We start from the raw sequence: 21,140 nt of genomic DNA on the forward strand, positions 1-21,140 counted from the left end.
TTATAAACTGGTTACCAATGTAATTAGAGCAGTAAAAATAAATGCTTTGTCGTACCCGCGGTATACGGTCTGATATACCACAGCTGTCAGCCAATCAGCATTCATGGCTCGAACCACCCAGTTTATAATTACGTTTTTACACTACAAGTAGGTTATGGGATGCTGAACGTTAAAGTTCCCTCACATTTTAATATTTGTTTTTATTTGTAAGCTGGTGCATTGCTTTGTGCCTGGGTATCTGAGTGTGTATGTCTGGTCTAAGGCCACGTCTACAGCCGCGTCTGTATGTGTGCTTGTCTGAGTCATTTCAGAAATCTAAAACAACCGGCCTCGCTTCCGAGCCTCATCTATTCTCATTCAGGACGAGTGAGAGGGACCTTACTGTTAAAAGTCAATATGAGAACAGAAGTGTTTGAACTTGAGGTGGCGAGGGAGGCAGGCAGGGGAGTTCAATTGGAGAAAAACAGCCTTCGTTTTTCTCCCACTCCTGTTCTGCCTGAAACAAATGGTTCTATTACCAGCTGGTCCTCCTAGTCGGCCTGGTCATTTATACCCATTAAACCTGCGTCTTATCACCCATAAGACTCCCTTACATCTCTCCATCCGCCAATTGTCCGTAATCAGCCATTTAAAACCACGGCGGAACATTTCCTTTGCGTCTTGCTCCGGTCTGACGGACAGGCGAGGGAGGAGGAGAATGGGAAAGGGGGGGGATGATGAATAGGCTAAGTTGAGTGGCTAATAGAGATCTGTCTTAATCAGAAGTGATTTGTCAGAACAGGAGCTCTGCGGGGTCAGGGCGCAGGCCATGAATAAAACACGGCCTGGCAGAGTGAAGAAAAGCCTCAGAAATGCACCCGGACTGACTGCCCACCACGGCGCTGCTCATAGCATCATACACATGCAGACAAAGGCCCACAGCAGGGCTGGTCAGTGCACTGCCTGCTTGGTATTCACCCCTATCTGCTCACATCTATGCAAACTCATGCAAGAAAATAAATGCTCTTCCAGCTCAGCTTATCCCGCCACTGCTGTACAAATGAAATGCCGACTACACACTATTGGTCATACTAGCGGTTAGAGTGTTGGGCAAGTAACCGAAATGTTCGAATCCTCGAGCCGACAAGGTGAAAAATCTGTCTGTGCCCTTGAGCAAGGGACTTAACCCTAATTGTTCCGCGGTCGGAGTTGGTAATGTCTGACCTTGGCCGTGACCCCAGTCATTGAGGGTGTCTCGGGGAGTTGGGATATGCCAAAAAAAACACACTTTCAATTCACACGTGCATGTAATACACACTTGTACATGTGTGCAATAGGACAAATATAAGCACCCACTCGAGTGAGGGCCGTCAGCTGGACTCCCCATTGTACCCACCACCACACATTCACATGTAAGAGCATCACACTGTACATTCACCAGATGCTGCATGACCCCCAATGACCTGGTTCTGGCCCACTTCACTTTATGAGCCAGGTCAGTCAGTGTGACCAAGACTAGACACATGGCCTGTGGGCTCAGCATAACAAACATCCCTCCGCGCGTACGACTTTGATGAGTGTAAATAAAAGGATCCAGGGGAGTGTACAAATTAAGAACTTTTTTCCCCAGGGATTATACTTCCTTAACCCATAGGAAGTCCCACCCAGTTGACTACTTCAAAATGGTCAAAGTCCTCAATGGCACTGCCCATGCTAAAACAGGCTTTTGGGCACTAGTCCTCCATCTGTCTCTATGGGTGAGACCCAATGCATCTCTTCCAACACTAGGCCAAAGAACCAGGAAGAAAGATTGATTTGGATACTGTTCAATTGAATTTTATCACTATCTGTTTGAGCTAAACTGAGTCAATACACCATTCGTTCTTATCTAGTCAGTTCTGCTAATCTCCCTAAAGAGCATGAGTTAATACATATAAATTCCTGCTCTCCAGTGGGGATGTGATTATAGTGGTGGTGTGAGTATTTTTTGTCACATACCGGATAGGTGCAGTGAAATGTGTTTTACAGGGTTAGCCATAGTAGGACGGTGCCCCTGGAGCAAATTAGGGTTAAATGCCTTGATCAATGGAACATTGAAAGATTTTTCGGCTCAAGTATTCAAAACAGCAATCTTTCAGTTACTGGCCCACTAGGCTACCTTGTAATGTAATAAAGTAATTAGCCTTTACATTTGAGTCATTTAGCAGACGCTCTTATCCAGCGCAACTTACAGTAGTGAGTGCTTACGTTTTCATACTTTTTGGTAACAGGCTTGTTAAATGTATCTTTGGGGATGTGGATCTTTAGCGAGCGAGTCTGAGCAAGGCCTTAGCGCCAGCGTCATTTAAATTGCTAATAGTCTCTTAAACAGGAGGGGAATATTTTATATGCTAACGAGCAACAAGTTTGGAACATACCATAAGCAGGAAATGATTATTCCCCCACAACCCCCTCTTTCCAGTGTTTTGGCCAACCTATGGTTGTTCTGTCTGGTGGTAGTGCATTGAGCGTAGAGGCAAGTTTCAGGGATTCTGAATTTGAAGTGAATTTCATTTAGCTCAGCGTTCAATTCACACAGTAAACCATTTTCCATTATTGTGGAAAAGGTCATGACTGTTCATAAATAGTGGCAGATGATAATAACTCTGTAGTAAGTTAGAGTAGCTTGATTTCTCATTGTTTGTTAATTTTCTCTGATCCAATCCCTCTACATTTTACAATTCTCACTCGTTGTCAGAAACTATGACGTGTTGACACAGTGCCGTCTGTAGTGCAACGGACCGCTACGGAACATAAGCCTGGCGATGAGCTGTCAAAACATCACAAACTGTTACAGGTAACAGTATCTAACACCTCTATTTCAATGTGAGATTCTGTACATGATGATGAATTGTGTCATCAGACGTACTTGAAGTGTATTTGCGTAAATACAGCCTACATTGAGATGGATTTGGGGGGAATCTTTCCTTTCTTCCTGTTTTCAGGAAGGAATGTCATCAGGGGAGGAGACGTTATTAGAAAAGCCTTTTTTCATCCTTCTCCATAGTAGCTAAATGATGTAGCCGATAGTTAAAATGTAGCCCATAGTTCTCAACGATATCTCCCCTTTCCAGGTAACAGATTTGGCAATTCCCCAACATTACCCTTACTCTCTGAACAGCCAGGTCACCGGGATACAAGTCAGGATTCCACGTCCTTCCATCTATGAGGACATCTGGAGATGCCGTGGAAACCGGCCATTAGGGGTAACAGTGAGCGCTGTTCCCTTCAAGAGGTTTCTGTTTTGTGGACGGGGATGGAGGATGGGCGTAAGCATCTGCCTCTGATTCCAAAGGTTGCAAGTTCAAATGATTTTAGTTTTAAGCCTATCCCAAACCTTAACCCTTACCTTAACCATTCAGAGTTAATGCCTAACCTTAAACACTTTGAAATTTGAAGTTTGAGAAACATGGATGAATGCCTAATTCTGATGTGAGACTGAGAGCTTGTTGCTTTGAAAGTGACTGTGGTAAAGGGAGAGGGGCCGATACTGTCGATGGAAATCCAAATGTACTGTAAAGAGCTCCAAGTGGCTGTGTGTATGAGTGATCGAGAAGTAAAGATGGAAAGATACAGAGGGAGAGGAAGATAGAGGAGCTGGGTAGAGGGTGAGCCCCCTTGCCCCCCCATGGGGAGGCGGTGTGTGTACACAGCTAATGGTCCAGTGGGGAAGGGACAGGACTGTGTGTGGTGAGGTGAGGGAATTCTTAATGGCAACATCCATTTGTGGTTACACAGCTAAGGGACATGTTTCTCTTTGAACTTGTGGACCTGGGCCTGGCTGCTGAAATCAGAGTCTTTATTGTGTTCTACAGTCTGTCGGCTCTGGGGACACTTCATCATACCGGGATTGAGTTTACAGCACACCGGCTCAGCTATGACATTCAATTACAACTTACCTATGTAGGGGAGACGCTGTCTACACCGTTGTTGGCGTAGTGGTTATGCGCTTCATCAGTAGCAGTAGTAAGTTGAAGGATTTGTAGCTGTGTTAGCAGCCATAGAAATGATGGCACTTAATCAGTTGTGGTGGCTGTGGTACATGTAGCCTAGCTTGCTGATGAGAATGTTGTTAAAAGTGGAAGCGGGTCATGTTTAACATTCATGGAAATTGATATAATGTAGCCTATCCATATCAAGTAATTCATCCTCATTTTCTCATTGGCTGCCTTTGTCTGCCTAAATAGACATACCCAAAAGTAACTGCTATTCATGTGTAATTACATGACTCTGACATGCCTAAACTTGGTCTATTTGGAAAGAAGACATCTGGGAGATGATGAGGAAATGATCAGATGGATAGGAGTGACAGTTCAAAATACACAAGATCAAGCACACACAAAATATATATATATATATTTTTAAATGTAAGTAATCTTTGACCAGCTATAAGTGAATTATTGGTTCCCAGAGCTGAAAATACATCAGATGGCTTCCACAACATGTGAACAATATCAACAACAACAAATGGGATTGATAGACCTAACAACTAGAAATGGGCAGATGTTTTAGTAAGTGTGGTCATGGGACATTTACAAGTGTCCCTAAACCTCTTCAAAGTGGCACATGTCAAAATGTCTACATATCAACCTTACTCCAACATTGTGGTGGTGTTATGGGGTATCCAGGGTACATTCAAGTGTCCCTAAACCTCTCCAAAGTGTCCAAATGTGGTAATTGCACTGTTTTTGCACACTGGATGTGCCAAAAAAGTTATTGTTCACTATAAAAAAAAGAAATTCTACAACACCAACCTCTCTCAAACATTGTGGTGGTGTCTGGGAACAGGGGATATCCAAGTATTTATCATATTTTTCATGCGCAAAGATATAGTCACTTGGTGGACATTCAATGTTGACATTAAGTCATACATCGTCAGATACCATTGGCAATAGCCTAGATTTGTTCCTACCAACCTAAGGATTAATTTCCCCATGTAGCTCAAACACAGACCATATCGAAGCTTACCTTGTAAGATGTTTCCTGTTTTGAAAACGTGTAAAATAAACAATTTGAATCTCTGGGCTGGTGATCATTAACGGTAGGTCACAGGCAGACAAATAAGATATCCTCATGATCTGTGGAGTCCCCGGCTTTCGGTGTGAATTAAAGTATTCCGTGTTTAATTAGTTTATGCTTCACAACGCTAACCCGGAATGTAGGTAGCAGCCATCATGAAATGAGGTCATCGGCTTGGCCTGCCCTTATACATTTGTATGCCCATATATGGTAGTAAGTCACACCAGATCAATAGCCAAGATACTCAGCTTTCCGCAGACACCGTGCTTTTGCAGATAGGGGCTACCGTTGTCATACCAGACTGAATTGAATAAAAAAAATCGAATAGGGTCTCCAAATATGATAGTCCTCTGCATTAGATAGCTAGCGCACTCTAGGAAACAAGGCACACAGCCCCTCTCAGCAGTACTGCCATGAGAATGGAGAGAAACCTGAATCCACAAGGCCCATTCTTACCCACTGAAAGGTATCTTGGCGCCTGAGAGGGTTGTCTTTCTCTCCCTTTATGTGTTTATGCGTCTCTCAGTTAGGCCATACAAATTGTGTTAAATGTTTAACCGATTTCATTGTTTGAAAAGTGAGCCAAGCGAGCAAAAAAAGTAGAAAATAAACGTAGAATACCATAGCAGCCTTAGTTCAACACCTAGCGACCTAATCAAGAGAGGCCCTCTTGTGGAGGCTAAAAGACGCATAGTTCAGCCATAATCCGAGCGGACATTTTTCAGTACAACTTTCACTTTTTGAAAAGTGAAGTGCATCCGTTAACCATTTTTAATTGTGTATGGCCTTACTTGAACGTAGGCCTATATTATTCAGACCGAGGTCCTGTACACTACATTCGCACCTCGGCCCCTGTCAATACAGTAGGATATCATTGGGCCCTATTCTTCCGCAACGCTCTCATCCGTCTTCTCAGTCAGAGTGTGTGCTTTTCCAATAACGCGCTCTCTGTCTTCCTCCACGCCAATGACGATGTGGCTTGACTTGTGTAGCACTTGTCACCCTCGTCTGTCTTAAGCCCCATCCCAGGCAGAGACGGATGGAGGCGCCTAGTTGTCTTTACAGAAGGTTTCCTGCCACAGCTCCGTTCCCTGTTTATCCCTTGTTCTTTTGGAGGGGACTGGGAGGCGTGTATTACTAAGGTTATTAATACCTGCATTCAGCCTTTTAATCGACCCTATTTGTCACATGTGACTGTTTGTTTAATCTGTGTATCCTTCAATCTGTCTCGTCCCTGATTTAGAAATGAATGAAGGCAGAAAGAGACGTGTTGTGCTCCCGTTGATGGGAACGGAAGGGAGAGGAAAGGGGAGTACAAGCGTCACTCATTCGACAGCCCCCCTTCCCCTTCTCTCTTCCTCCTCTCTGCGATCTCTCTTGTTTAGCTGCCAGATGTAGCACATTTTTCTGCGGCGTTCCCCCAAAACAAGCAGAGCGGCACGTGGGCTCTTTGGAGTGCCGCACCTGTGTAGTGTAATCTAGTCAGGAGTGCGTTGTTTACGCCAGATTGTTTGGTGCGTTTGAAAGCCGTCTTTGATCCGGGCAACAACAACAAAAATTCTCCCTCGTTTCTAACCCTAATGCAGTATCTGCTTACAGTTGGTGGCAGTGGTGGGATCTTTTAGTTTTACATTTTTGGGCGTTGTGTTTTTTTTCTCTCCGCCAAACCCAAGGGACCAGGAAATGACAGTGACCACTGACGAGCTTGTCAGACGCCTTGTTGGCGACGTTTTAGAAGTGCTCGTTTTAAAGTGCTTACATCCACGACAGACGAGCAGCATTTAAGAGTGGTTTTATGAATATTGAATCAGCTGATTGGATTCCAGTAGCAGGATGTCGTGTGCAGCCTGGGATATTGTTGTGAGATACTGGAATTGTGATATACTGTAAGTGATAGAAAAGCGGTGAGGCCTTGAACATCTTTTCCATTCATCTGAGCATATCCTGACTGAGACCTTTAGAAGTTGAAGATTCAATTCAGCCATCATTAAAGCAGTGGTTAGAATTTGAATATGAAGATCTTTACCTATATTAACTATTTCAAATAGAATAGAATTTCATATAGTTCTGTTTTATTCTGAGTATGTATCTGTTATAAGAATATGCCTCGGAATGAGAATCAGTTGCTAGTGGTGTTCAAGTTAATGGTGCTGATCCAGGCTCACTTTAGCTAGGCTCAGTAAGGCTTAACTAAGCCCGACATGGGTTTGGTACAATGTTCCCTAATGTTGGGAAGTTAGTGGGCTGGTTGATCTGAACTCTACAGAGCTTGGCTGAAGGAGAACGAGCACGGTCAGATTTTAGCTTGACTCAAGCTGGTGTTCAGCAGGGTAGTGTGTCCCGTCTAGTTTTTTGTGCTGTAACTCAAGGAGGAGTACCATGCGCAAGGCAGCATAGCTAGCTGTCTGCTGGCGAACACACAAACACACCTCAATGTCTATCCTCTATAGCTGTGGACTAGACTATTTGGCAACAGTAGCAGAGCATGGACTTAAGTCACTGGTTCAATTTTAGGACTTAGTGCTGTCATGTCCTTAAGTGAAACACTTACCTTGAACCTCTCTCAGTGAATGTTCAGTGAGGAATCAAAGGGAAGACCGGTGCAACCAATGCACAGCGTAGCCATGCTAACATAACTGTGTTTCTCCTCTCCTTGTTCTTCAGAACAAGTGGGCCAAGAGATCCTGGCTAACCTACACACCGACCGCGAGAAGATCCAGAGATCCAGAGATCGGGTGAGTACACTTGTGCGCGAACACACATGCAGTGCACAGACACTGGACATGAACCGTTAGCCTCTAATGAGTGTGTAAAAGCTCGTGCTTGAAGGACAGTGAGATTGAAGGCCAGAACAAAGTGCCGAGGACAACAAGGCGTTGTAGTTGGTTAGGGACATGGACAACATCCAGCGCTGTACTCATGAAAGCATTTTGAGTCCCATGCAATGATGTGATGTAAGACTGTCTAAACAAACACACACGGGTGCACACACACAGACACACACTGACTGAGCATTAGGCCTTGTGACTCTCTTTACCTCTTTCTACACTGAACAGAAATATAAATGCAACATGAACAAATTCAAGATTTTACTTAGTGACAGTTCATATACGGAAATCAGTCAATTGAAATAAATGAATTAGGACCTCCCATGACTGGGAATACAGATATGCATTTGTTAGTCACAGATACCTTTTTTTTTTTTTTTAAGTAGGGGCGTTCGTCAGAAAACCAGTCAGTATCTAGTGGGACCACCATTTTCCGCATTCAGCACGACACATCTCCTTCACGTAGAGTTGATCGTTGGATGTTGTCCCACTCCTCTTCAATGGCTGTGTGAAGTTGCTGGATATTGGCGGAACTGGAACATGCTGTCGTGCAAGTCAATCCAGAGCATCCCACACATGCTCAATGGGTGACAGATCTGGTGAGTATGCAGGCCATGGAAGAGCTGGGACATTTTCAGCTTCCAGGAATTGTGTACAGATCCTTGCGACATGGGGCAGTGCATTATCATGCTGAAACATGAGGTGATGGTGGCAGATGAATGGCACGACAATGGGCCTCAGGATCTCGTCAAGGTATCTCTGCATTTAAATTGCCAGCGATAAAATGCAATTGTGTTTGTTGTCCGTAGCTTATGCCTGCCCATACCATAACCTCACCACCACCATGGGGCACTCTGTTCACAACGTTGACATCAGCAAACCGCTCATCCACACAACGCCATACACACGGTCTGCCATCTGCCCAGTACAGTTGATAAAGGGATTCATCCGTGAAGAGTACACTTCTCCAGCATCCCAGTGGCTGTCAAAGGTGAGCATTTGCCCACTGAAGTTGGTTATGATGCCGAACTGCAGTCAGGTCAAGACCCTGGTGAGAACGGCGAGCACGCAGATGGGCATCCCTGAGACGGTTTCTGACAGTTTGTGCAGAAATTATTTAGTTGTGCAAACCCAGAGTTTCATCAGCTGTCCAGGTGGCTGGTGTCAGACGATCCCGCAGGTGAAGAACCCGCATGTGGAGGGTCTGGGCTGGCGTGGTTACACGTGGTCTGCGGTTGTGAGGCCGGTTGGACGTACTGCCAAATTCTGTAAAACGATGTTGGAGGTGACTTATGGTAGCGAAATTAACATTCCTTTCTTTGACAACAGCTCTGGTGGACATTCCTGCAGTCAGCATGCCAATTGCACGCTCCCTTAAAACTTGAGACATTGTGTTGTGTGACAAAACTGCACACTTTTAGAGTGGCCTTTTTTTGTCCCCAGCACAAGGTGCACCTGTGTGATGATCATGCTGTTTAATCAGCTTCTTGATAAGCCACACCTGTCAGGTGGATTGATTCTTTTGGCATAGCAGAAATGTTCACTAACAGGGATGTAAACAAACGTGTGCGCGTGGAACATTTCTGCTATCTTTTATTTCAGCTGTTGAAACATGGGACCAACACTTTACGTGTATGTTTTTGTTCAGTGTATTGCTCTCTATCACTTCTATTCTCTTCCTATCACTCTCAATTTTAGAGCATTAGACTGTGGCCCTCTGTCTCCCCCGTCACCTCTCACCCTCTTTCTCTCGGTCTGTCTGTCCCTCCCTATGTAGTCTTCCTCACCTCCGCCCTCCCTCCCCTAGACAGCCAGTGAGATAGACAGGTAGAGTAGAGAGAGCTCCAGCACGGTGAGGGGCCCCACTCTGACGGCCCATCCACGGAGAATGCTAAAAGATCACAAAATGGCAGAGGGCCTCGCAGGCGATTTCAAAGGAAATCCAACATTTCCTTTCAAAAGGTCTGCCTGCCGTCTAAGGAGAATAGTTTATTTTTCTCTCCCTCTCGCCCTTGTTTTTCTTTCCCATGAACCCGCACAGGCCCCCCTCTTACTTTTAAAGATAGTTTGTGGGTCGAAAAGCGGTATGGGGAGTGGGGGAAAGAGAAGAAAGACGAGATGTGAAGACACAGGATGGAAGTGTCGGTAAACGTCGTCCTTGCATGGAAAAGACAAAGGATTAATGGGTTTGAGGGGGGCATTGTTTAAGCATAAATACCCAGACACACTTGCGTTCACAGTGAGTGGCACACACAATAGTCTCACTCACTCACTAATCACACGCATGCACTCAGCACTCAGCTTGGCTTTTCCCTTACAGTCAAATCAGGTGTCAAAGGTTTTGTGTTTTTTTGTTTTCTAGTATAAGTGGAGGTCGACAGCAGACACTTGAACTTGTTTTTTAACTTCACTCACTGAGCACTGTCACCAATCCTCACAGTAAATTAATTCCTTAAATACTTCATTAGAATAGATTGTTTGTCTTATTGCCTCATCAATCTCAGGCTATATCTCATAAATGGGCCCTTTTGATATGGCTGCGAGAGAGAGAGCGAGAGAAATGGAGAGAAAGAGTGAGAGAAAAAAAGAGTGAAGAAAAGAGTGAGATTGATTCAGAGAGGGAGACCGAGAGAAAGAAAGAGGGTGGGATTGATTCAGAGAGAAAGAGAGTAGTATTTTGGGCGAAAGTTGGAAGTCTCTGGGGAGCGATCCATCCATGGGGTTTGAGAGAGACCTCAGGCGGCTGTATGGCTGGTGTTAGTGCCAGCTACCAAAACCACATATGTCCCTGAGCCTGCTCAGCTTGCCATCCATCACGTTCGTCAACACAGCCTGCCAGAACAACCCTCACCCGGAGAGAGGGAAAGAGACAAGTGGAGTGAGAAAAGAGAGAGAGATTGAGATGAGCAAGCGGGAAGGAAGGAGTGAGAAAGGAAAATATGGAAAAGACCGAGGCAAAAGGGTAAATAAATGTCAGGGTGAAGGGGCAGAGTGTGGAACATAGTAAGAGTTAAACAGATAAAGAGCTGGTGCTATTTGAGGTTTGTAGGAAAGGCAAAGCCAAAGGTGCAGGGGAAGAGAGATGGAGAAAGTGAGAGAGGGAAGGTCAGAGAAAGCCCCCCCCCGCTGCCTCTGAATAGTCTCTTACACAGCAAAGGCCCCCCCATCACAAATGTGACTACAGCTAGAATTTTGTGGCTTCTCATTCGTCACGGTGTCACTATTCTTTTACTCCACACACATATGTAGTCGCAGCACAAAATTTTCTGCAGCCCACTTTTCTCTTTCATTCTACAGGCCTTCTCTCATTTTCTGTGTTCGTCTCTTTCTCAGAATATTTTTCTCTGTCTGAATTTTATCTCAGTTTTGCATGTCAGCAGTCAAGTTTTCAAGATATAGGACTTTCAGAAAGCAACTAGCCACATTTTGCATCATCATGATGTGGCAAGTTACAATTAGCTTTTTGAAAGTCTTATATCCTGAACTTGATTGCTGACAAGCAAAATATTTTGGGACTCATTCCTTTAATCTCTTATATTCTTTCTTATACCCTGACTACACCGCTCGCGTTGCAAAATGAAGTTAGAAATCTATATTATTCAATTATTGCACCCACACTGCTCGCGCGCGTCAACCAGCGTCTGTGTTGCCAAGGGCTAAAATAGAAGTCAGTTCCATTTGTGACGCAGATCGCACTGCAAGTCCTGCCTCTCCCATCTCATTGGTTTATAGAAGCAGGTACCCACGTGCCACCTCCTCATTGGTTATACCCACGTGGGTGACTGAAAGACGAACAAGGTTGGTGGCGGTAACACGGAACCCAAACCGGCTGCAAATGTGCGCCATCGTGCATAAATTTAACGCAAAATGCATGCACGATGGCGCACGCGGGCAGCCGGTTTGGGTTCCGTGTTAGTTTCTCTCCATCTCTCTGTCTCACTCACTTCTCAGTCACAACTGAGCTGTGTTATACTAGGAACACCACCCCGTTCACAAAAATGTATCGCTCCTACAGACAGTGAGTCACGTGGCCTTAGCTTGCTATATAACGCAGGCAGACAAGCATCCAGTTACTATTTGATTGAACGTTAGAATGGTCAAAACGGGTGGCCTATGAGACTCTGAGTGTGGTATGATCGTCGGTGCCAGGCATGCTGGATCCAGTATCATAGAAACAAAGGGCGCGACATACAAAAAGACATCCAGTCAGCGGCAGTCCTATGGGTGGAAACTGCTCGTTGATAAGAAAGGTCGAAGGAGAACGGCAAGGATCGTGCAAGCTAACAGGCGGGCCACAAAAAGACAAATGGCGGCACAGGACAACAGTGGTGTGCAGAACGGCATCTCGGCAGGCATAAATCCTTGTAACGGCTGGGCTATTGCAGCAGACGACCACACCGGGTTCCACAATATTCAGCTAAATACAAGAAGAAGCGATTCCAGTGGGCATGCGATCAACACTGGGCAATTGAGGAGTGGAAAAACATTGCCTGGTCCGACGAATCCCGGTTCCTGTTGCGTCTTGCTGATGACAGAGTCAGGATTTGGCAAAAGCAACATGAGTCCATAGACCCATCCTGCCTGGTGTCAACAGTACAGGCTGGTGGGAGTGGTGTACCGCCGTCCAATCTGCAGAAACTGCATGATGTCAGCATGGACCAATGTCCCTTTTAGAATCCATGCCCTGAAGAATTCAGGCTGTTCTGGAGGCAAAGGGGGGCCCGACCCGGTACTAGATGTGAGTGTATATGGACTGTATATGTCTATATGTGTTACACCTGTCCTTTCTCCTCCCCCTGCTTCTAGCTGAGAGAGACAGACGCCAACCTGGGCAAGAGCTCCCGCATCCTAACCAGCATGCTGAGAAGGTAAGAGGCAGGTAGGGACCATGATTCTACTGCACGTCTCTGTAGATGTCTTCACCTGTGTCATCAACCACATTTACATCCACTCATTTAAACACAAATACACTGTAAAAAGGCCTAGAACGGCAGTCATACAGTACACACTATACACAGATGGTAAATACATGCATTTCTGCACACACACATAAACTCAGTCACTCATGCACACTCAAACCCACAACATCTTATTTATCCCAAATAGTATACAGTGCTGTTCTTCATAATCCTTTGTGAGTGGGAAAATATTGTGTTTTGAAACCGTTGTCTTATGAACATACATTATGCCCCATACATTGTAATCAGTGGGGGATGGGGAGGACCATCCTACTCAGTGAAAAAAAACTATACTAAATTGATTCACATGTCACCAACTGATTAAGACATGTTTTGCAATGAAGGTCTACAGTAGCTTCAACAGCACTCTGTAGGGTAGCACCATGGTGTAGCCGGAGGACAGCTAGTTTCCATCCTGCTCTGGGTACATTTACTTCAATACAAAACCTAGAAGGCTCATGGTTCTCATCCCCTTCCGTAGACACGGTAATTTTGACGACTTCCGGAGGACATCCCTCCAACCTATCATAGCTCTTGTAGCATGAACTGACATGTTGTCAGAAAATGAATCTAGTACTGAAAGCATAAGCTACAGTTACCTAGCACTGCACTGCATAAAATGTGGTGAGTAGTTGACTCAAAAGAGGGAGAAAGACACTAGTTGGAGAGTTTTTAACAAATTAATTGCAGCAGAGGGCGAGAGAGAGATTTTGTTGTATTTTATTTAAAAAAAAATCATTTTCACTTACTTAGCTATCTAATGCTGCTAGTTAATTTAGCCTACAATAAACCCGGTTCAAACATGGAGGAATGCTATTTATGTTAGCTAGCTAGCTTAGGGTATCCAAAAGTGGAACTCTTCCAAGTCACTCTTCCAGGTAAGCTTTCGGTTCTATAAATGTATTTCCATCAGTGCCGGCCGGTGTAACTGCTAAACTGCTTGCTGTACTCTACTGTGTGATTGTAGCTGGTTTACTAACACGTTAGTTCTAGTAATTATGTTGACAACGATGTAGGCCTTGTGTAGCGGTTGTGGTATGAAGGTTTGGCTTGGGAAGGTTTTTTCGCCTCGTCACAGACAGCTGTTGTGTTGCGCACTGAAGTCCACAAGCGAAGGGAAAAGGTGAGAGAAGGAGAGCGTGTAGATGCAAGAAGAAATTACTGTATACAACGAGCAAAGATAGGATGCTGTTTGTATGTGGCTGCTATGAAAGTGAACTGCATGTGCGGGTGATCAGCAGTGTATTCATTCCGCCGATTCTAGAAACGTTTCTTAAACGGAAGCAAACGGAACAAACCGGTGATAAACCTACCTGAATATCTCCAGTAGAAACTTTTGTTTGCAGCTCTTTGGACTAATGATTATACCCTAGATTAACTAGATGCAGGCAAGAGTGTGTAAGACGGTATTGAATGTGTCAATGTCTGTCACCTTGATTACTCAAATTTGTCTCTCGACCTACGTTGTAAACTTTCATTCATAGGCTAGGTTGTAGCAACCTCATGATGGGTATAGGGAAGATTTGAGTATCATGTAATAGCCTAAACCTATTGATGTTACATTGAACTGGGTGAATGGAATATGAATGACAGTCATCCAATATGCTGTAATAGAAATAAGGCCATGCTCATTAAAAAAATGATCGGCCTCCCTAATCTTAAACAGCACCGACCACCACTGATTGTAATGTAGATTACTGTTTTCTGTTGTAAACGTTGCTTTAGTTCCATCAATGTCATACAGAATAAGATGAAAGCTGTCCAACAACCAGTACTGGATGCGTTTAGACGAACAAAAAAAACACAAGCTGTACACTCCAATTTTAACAATTTTCCGGCAATTTTTACAAACACCACCACTCATAGACATCTCTCTCTCTGTCTCTCTCTCCTTTCTTTCTTTCTTTCTCTCTCTCTTCTTTCTCTCTCTTCCACTCACTCATATACACACACAGATTAATGTCTTGTCACATCACCATTTCATAAAGTGCCTCTGCGCCTACCCCTGAACCGTGACGCCACGGTTTTGTTTCTTTTTTTATTGCCCAGTGTGGTTTTTGATTAAGAGTAATATGTAAATGACACCAGCTAAATGTAAAATCCTGGGGCTAGGAAGGAAGTGCCAATTGAAATAGATGCTTCAGTGCCTGTAGACAATCAGGGGCAGGCGGGGCAGCGTGGCAGCACTAGCAGGAGCCCAGGCAGGGCTGTGATGCCGACTGTAACCAATATTTCTGCATATGTCTCCATTTTGTCAAGTCTGATTAGAGGAGGCCTAGGCTCGCCTGGTGTCACCCAGAGCTGTCCAGAAATCATTCATCATCCAGCCTCCCCTCCCTTGTCCTCTCCCGCCTTCCCTTCTCCCCCTGCCGCCACCACCCGAGCGCTAAAGTAAATAACACACACTTATTTCAATATTATCATATTCATATTAAAGTTCAGCTGTCACCTAATGGGAAGACTTAATCAAACATAGAATTTAAGAGCGGTAGCGCCTGCCTAGTTTGGCTCAGGCACGCCGCGCCTCAGGTTTCTCTGGTTAGTCCCGACTCAAATCAGGATTTATGAGGGCCATTCTAAAGCGCAGTGGCCTCTAGCCTCTTCCCAACCGATGCCTTGCTTTCTACTTCATGGGGCTTCGCGTTTGTCTTTTAGCAAATACCACGCATTTTTTAACCGTTTTTTTGTTGTGTTTGAATAAAATAAAGTGTTTGGTTGTATGATTTTTGTTTACTATTTTCATCTCTATAAGTCATTTATAACCAGAAAATGGGACAAACAAAGGTGCCACATGGCGTAGTTTTGATATTTCCTTAGTCATTTCATTAGATTTCACACATTTGATACCTTTTATTCGTTTTCATGGAAATTGTTATGCTGTTTGGGGGGGGTGACTTTTTGTTTAGGCTGCTTTTTGTGTTCTAAGCTTGCCAGGAGTCTGTGAAAGAGTTCTAGTGTTATGTAAATGAGGCCAGTAGGTGAACTTCTACCACTACACTATGCTCTGCAACTTCAGTTGTGCTAAATAAATTGCCTTATGGTACTCATTTGCTACTCCCCTTTTCAATTTTTTTTTTTTCCCCAGTACAGAAATTCTCTTCACCTGAACTGTTAGAGTGTGAGCGACCCTCGTATTGACTATTTAATACTCTGAATGCAATAGGTTTAACATAGTTCTGTCAAACTTCAAGTGGTTGGACTTTTTATTTTTTTTGAAGTGTGAAAAAGAAAAGAGGGAGGAAAAAGATAACACTGGAATTAAGACGCCATTGGTCTTGTCACCTCGCCTTCTGTTTTTTTCCTGGTTGACCCTGCGGAGAGGGGCCACTCATTAGTAGATCAGTGCCTGAAACCCCGCTTCTATAGTAGGTCTGCAGGACTGGAGTTGAATAAACACTGTCCGACGCTACTCCTCTACAGCAGTACATGGCCTGCCATGCCGTAGGCCCTCGATTACTTAGCCTGCTGTTGGCTGGTGGAGGGCTGCTTCCTCTTCACACTACTAAATTATTCATCTAATCATCTGAAGTCCTGAGGGTTTTAATTGTATTGTCATGGTCATGGTGATCTCATTAACTTTTCATGCTAATGCTTGTTAAAGGAAATCATAATATTATTAAAAAGTAATAATCTCAATTGATACTCATCGGGAGTGAAGCGGTATGAAATTGATAATGCACAATTATAACATTTCCCTTTATTAACGGCCACTTGTGATAATGTGCTGCTGTTCTTTCCAATGACGAGCTGTAAGGGGATCTGCAAATGTTGCATTAAGAGGTGTTCAGGAATAGTAATACATGATTGAGTCATCAACCCATATTAATCAATAATATCAATCAATTATTTTCTCAATCTGCTGCATCATATCAATTCATTAAGAGGAAATTGCACACTGCCTATTATCTAAATGACATGTTATCCGATGGAAACCATGCTAATGTGGCTGACATAATGTGCAAGCTAGACCTTCCCAAGCTCGACCTTCCCAAGCTTGACATTCCCAAGCTAGACCTTCCCAAGCTAGACCTAGGGAAGAGTAATGCTGACAGTAAGACATGCAGTAGGAAGTGGTGTCTCTGTGATTTGAAGTCTTTATTGGTAGTACCACTGTCCTGTGAGGGGTGTAAGGTGGGCTGGTGGGGGAAGCAATGCCTGATTAGAGGAGCCACAGGCTCCAGCTCTATCCTCAGTTACCTCAGTACCATGGTGCCCTGACATTACAGCCCTCACACTATGGACACAAAATGGCTCCCATGACTTTGCCCAACAGGGGTGGAGACTTTCTGTGGCGGGAACGGAGCCGACTCCTGCTGCTACTGCAATCATGCCCAGCATCTCCTCCCAGCCACTGCACACAGCAGAGCAGAGCAACCGGAGAGTTAAGATGCAGCTCCAGACCCAGTTATGACCCAGTTATGACCACGGGTTCTGGAGGGTTCTGGGAAGATGGGGGTGGGTGGGGGGCAGTGTGAGGTCAAGGGTGTGGGGTGTGGGTAGGAGGGGGTTGGTCTTCTCACTAGCGGCTGATCCTGCATGCAGGTGGTCGAGTCAGTCGCCAGTCAGATCAAAAAGTCAAACCCCTGGGTAGACCTCCCTTTGAAATGGGAATGGGGCCGAGATATCAGACAGAAAACATAAGCATGCCCCGGCCGCAGAAGGACTCCATATTCATGGTGGTAGCAGGGCTGACAGCAGCAGCAGGCAGGCAGGCAAGGGCCACAGACTTCAGAGGAGGGCTCTGGACATTGATTAAGAGATCAGCCCCTTGGCCTGGTCCTAGGACTTTAGTCCCAGCATGCTAACTCCTTTCAGCTCCACAGAACAAACCAATGACTGACGGTGTGCAAATGTAGCGTACCTTTCGCTACCTTACTCCACCTTGGCCAAACACGTTGCTTGCTGTATTCTATACTACACTGAATATACCAAACATTCGAAACACCTTCCTAATATTGAGTTGCAGACACACCCCCCCCCCCCCCCCCCCCCACACACACACACACACACACACACACACACACACACACCTTTTGCCCTTAGAACAGCCACAATTCATTGGGGCATGGACTCCACAAGGTGTCAATGCTGACCCATTTTGACTCCGATGCTTCCCGCAGTTGTCAAGTTGGCTAGATGTCTTTTGGGTGGTGGACCATTTTTGATACACATGGGAAACTATTGAGCAGCAACATTGCAGTTCTTGATACACTCAAACTGGTGCGCCTGGCACCTACTACCATACCCTGTTCAAAGGCACTTAAATATTTTGTCTTGCCCATTCACCCTCTGAATGGAACACATACACGATCCATGTCTCAATTGTCTCCATGCTTAAAAGTCTTAAGTCCTTTAACCTGTTTCCTCCCCTACACTAATTGAAGTGGATTTAACAAGTGACATCAATAAGGGATCATAGCGTTCACCTGGTCAGTCTGTCATGGAAAGAGCATGTTCCTAATGTTTTGTCCACTCAGTGTATACTGGTACCCCTCAACCTGCACTAGCTCACTTGAGCCAGGGTTTATACACTGCAAACTGGTCTGCCAGTGCTGTATTTTGCTAACCACTTTACTAAGGCTAACATTAGGGATGCACGATATATTGGTGAACATATCGGAATCGGGCGAAATTAGCTAAAAATGCCAACATCAGTATCGGCCCGATGTCTAGTTTAATGCCAATGTTAACCAATGTCAAAGCTACCATGCATACCTATATAACGTAATGACGTAATAACAGCACATACAATTTTGCGCTACACGTGACACAGCATTCCTAACCAAGCCCACACAATGTCTGCTGTGTGGATCGAGCAGTCAACAAGTCGAGCAGTCATTAGAAAGAGTTAAGACATTTCAGTGAAACAACTCAAAGGTGAAATCCGTTAAAGCCAAGATAATGGAATTCATTGCCCTTGACAATCATCCGTTCTCTGTTGTGGGTGATGTTGGCTTTCGCCGACTGGTCGAGCTCCGGTACACACTACCAAATGCGCTACGTCACTGCTATTAGCTTCTCGATATAAATACTAATGAACACTGTTTGGGTCTCTGAGTGTCAAAAAGCATACAGTAGCACTGTCAAAGCTGTTCAAAAAAAGTCTGCAAACACCGGCCACGAACGATGTGTTTACAATACCGCATTTGAACTTCTGGGGTAGCTAGCTTTAGCTTGGTACCTAGCTAGCACCAATACAACCAGCCTGAAAACAATGACCGGCAGAAACTGCAGTCATTTTCATTATGCTTAGCAATGATTTAGGAATCCTTGTGAGTAAGTATTAGCTAGGTTGCCACTTGTTGTTCGCCTATTGAAATTGAACTTCAGTTCATGAAAATAAATAGCTATCCAGCTACTTAACCCTGTTGCCCAAAGCTAACGCTATAAGCAGACAGCTAGCTTCATCTGGCTAGTGAGGCTCGACCGGACCGGGTTATGTGTTGTGAAGCTAGCCACAATAAGGATTAGGCACAATAGTGGAATTTGTGTTTTTCCTTCAAAATAAAAGTATGCCATTGACATTGATGCAAATGAATACAAATAGTAGAATTCTGCTATACTTTTATTTTGAAGGCTAACCGCAAAGTCCACTATTAGGACTAATCCTTATTGTGGCTAGCTTCACATAGATGGGTCTGACAACCATTAATCAAATAAGAACTGTCTTATAAATTAGGGTTATTTTAGATGATGACACCGGCTATATAGTTAGCTAGCTAACTATAGCTACTGAAACAGATTGTGTTATTTGACACGTCAAATAGTGTTATTTGACACGTCAAATAGTGTTATTTGACACGTCAAATAGTGTTATTTGACGTGTATCTTTCTTGACACGCAAAGACCCAAATGGCGTTCCATAGAAATCCTGGTTGAGAATGAAACGACTGAACAAATGAACAACCAAACAGCACAGCAAGTAAGCTACAGAAATACGTTTTGATTATGTTTTGCTGGTCATGGGGACATATGTAAATGCCAACAAAATAACCTTTTCGTACGTGTGCGTGTGTGTGTGCGTGTAATGTTTATTTAACAAGGCAAGTCAGTTAAGAACCAATTCTTATTTACAATGACGGCCCGGATGACGCTCGGCCAATTGTGCACCACCCTATGGGACTCCCAATCATGGCCGGATGTGATACAGCCTGGATTCAAACCAGGGACTGTAGTGACACCTCTTGCACTGAGATGCAGTGCCTTAGACTGCTGCGTCCGTGTGTGTGTTTGTTAACTATTTAACTGTACTAGAATGCTTAAAAGGCCGCAAAAGTGTTTAATATCGGTATCGGTATCAGGTTTTTTGGCACGATAAATATCGGATATCAGTATCGGCCATCACTAGCTAACATACATCCTGACATTGGTAACCTTATGTGCATGTATCCCATGTATTTATATAATGTATGTCTGAATAATTAGTTTTATTGCTAGTACATAGTGATGGTTAAAGAATCCTGACTTATTAGCACGTTTTATTCGCACATTCTCATTGTCACACCCCCTCCCTTCAGGAAAGCTGCGATTCACTCCCTTTTGGATTCACTGGAAAAGAAGAGCAGGGGAAAAGAGCAAGGGCTGCATTCGTTCATATGTTTCCCAGTCCCATTAAGGCGACATTTTCAAACAATGTCAGGAGAGAAGGAGATGAAAGGGCGCCGCCCCAGAAAAGCGTTGGGATTAGGGAGGGCTCCGAAGTCCTGAACATCTCCAAGTTTAGACCCTTTCCATCAGTATTGGCTGTTTTTCTCTTTCCCAGCGCTGGAATATTAACTATGTGATATGTGGGTCATATAATTAATGGAATTCAATTCCACCAGTGGGCTGTGGTGGGAGGCAAGTGGTAGGGAGTCTTGGGGGCCCTATTGAAGTCTTGTTGTGAAGTCGAACAAAAAGATTCCATATTATTTTTAATTAAAGCTGAAAGATGGAACAAATTATACTTGTCAGTGTTTTTTCTCTCCTCGTTCCTCCATTTCAGTCCTTTTTTTCCCTGTCCTTTTATTTATTTGGTTTGCCTTTTTCGAGGAGGAGCAGAGGAAAAGCCTTGTTAGGATGCAGTAGTCAGGGGAGTTCGAGAGAGGCTTGGGTGGAGCAGTGGCAGAGGGGGCAAGGCATCTTCTCCCACTCGCGCGTACTCATACACACATACTGTATACACACACACACACATTAAAATCCCACGCACTTGCTTGTACTCTCTCAGTCTATTTAATTTTCTGCTGTGCGAAGGTCAAACCTGCTATTGAGTTTTCACCCACCTGTGTGCCATAATAGCTACCCGAAGAAGACTCCACTAGTATCTCTGTGTCAA

The 21,140-nt window shown here is 44.4% G+C and overlaps 1 protein-coding gene across 4 annotated transcripts in view; it reads left to right on the plus strand.

The window, feature by feature from the left end:
* LOC115158049 (vesicle transport through interaction with t-SNAREs homolog 1A) overlaps positions 1–21,140 on the plus strand; it is a 183,908-nt gene that overhangs the window by 89,699 nt on the left and 73,069 nt on the right. For 2 of the 4 annotated variants that reach the window (XM_029706534.1, XM_029706543.1), the window contains 2 exons: positions 7,702–7,772; positions 12,672–12,733. In XM_029706534.1, the coding sequence (XP_029562394.1) occupies positions 7,702–7,772; positions 12,672–12,733 (133 nt within the window). Of the gene's footprint in view, positions 1–7,701; positions 7,773–12,671; positions 12,745–21,140 lie in introns of all 4 variants that reach the window. The other 2 variants (XM_029706553.1, XM_029706561.1) reach the window with 1 other exon arrangement.

Source organism: Salmo trutta, chromosome 2 (assembly GCF_901001165.1).
Source record: "Salmo trutta chromosome 2, fSalTru1.1, whole genome shotgun sequence".
Lineage (NCBI taxonomy): Eukaryota > Metazoa > Chordata > Actinopteri > Salmoniformes > Salmonidae > Salmo > Salmo trutta.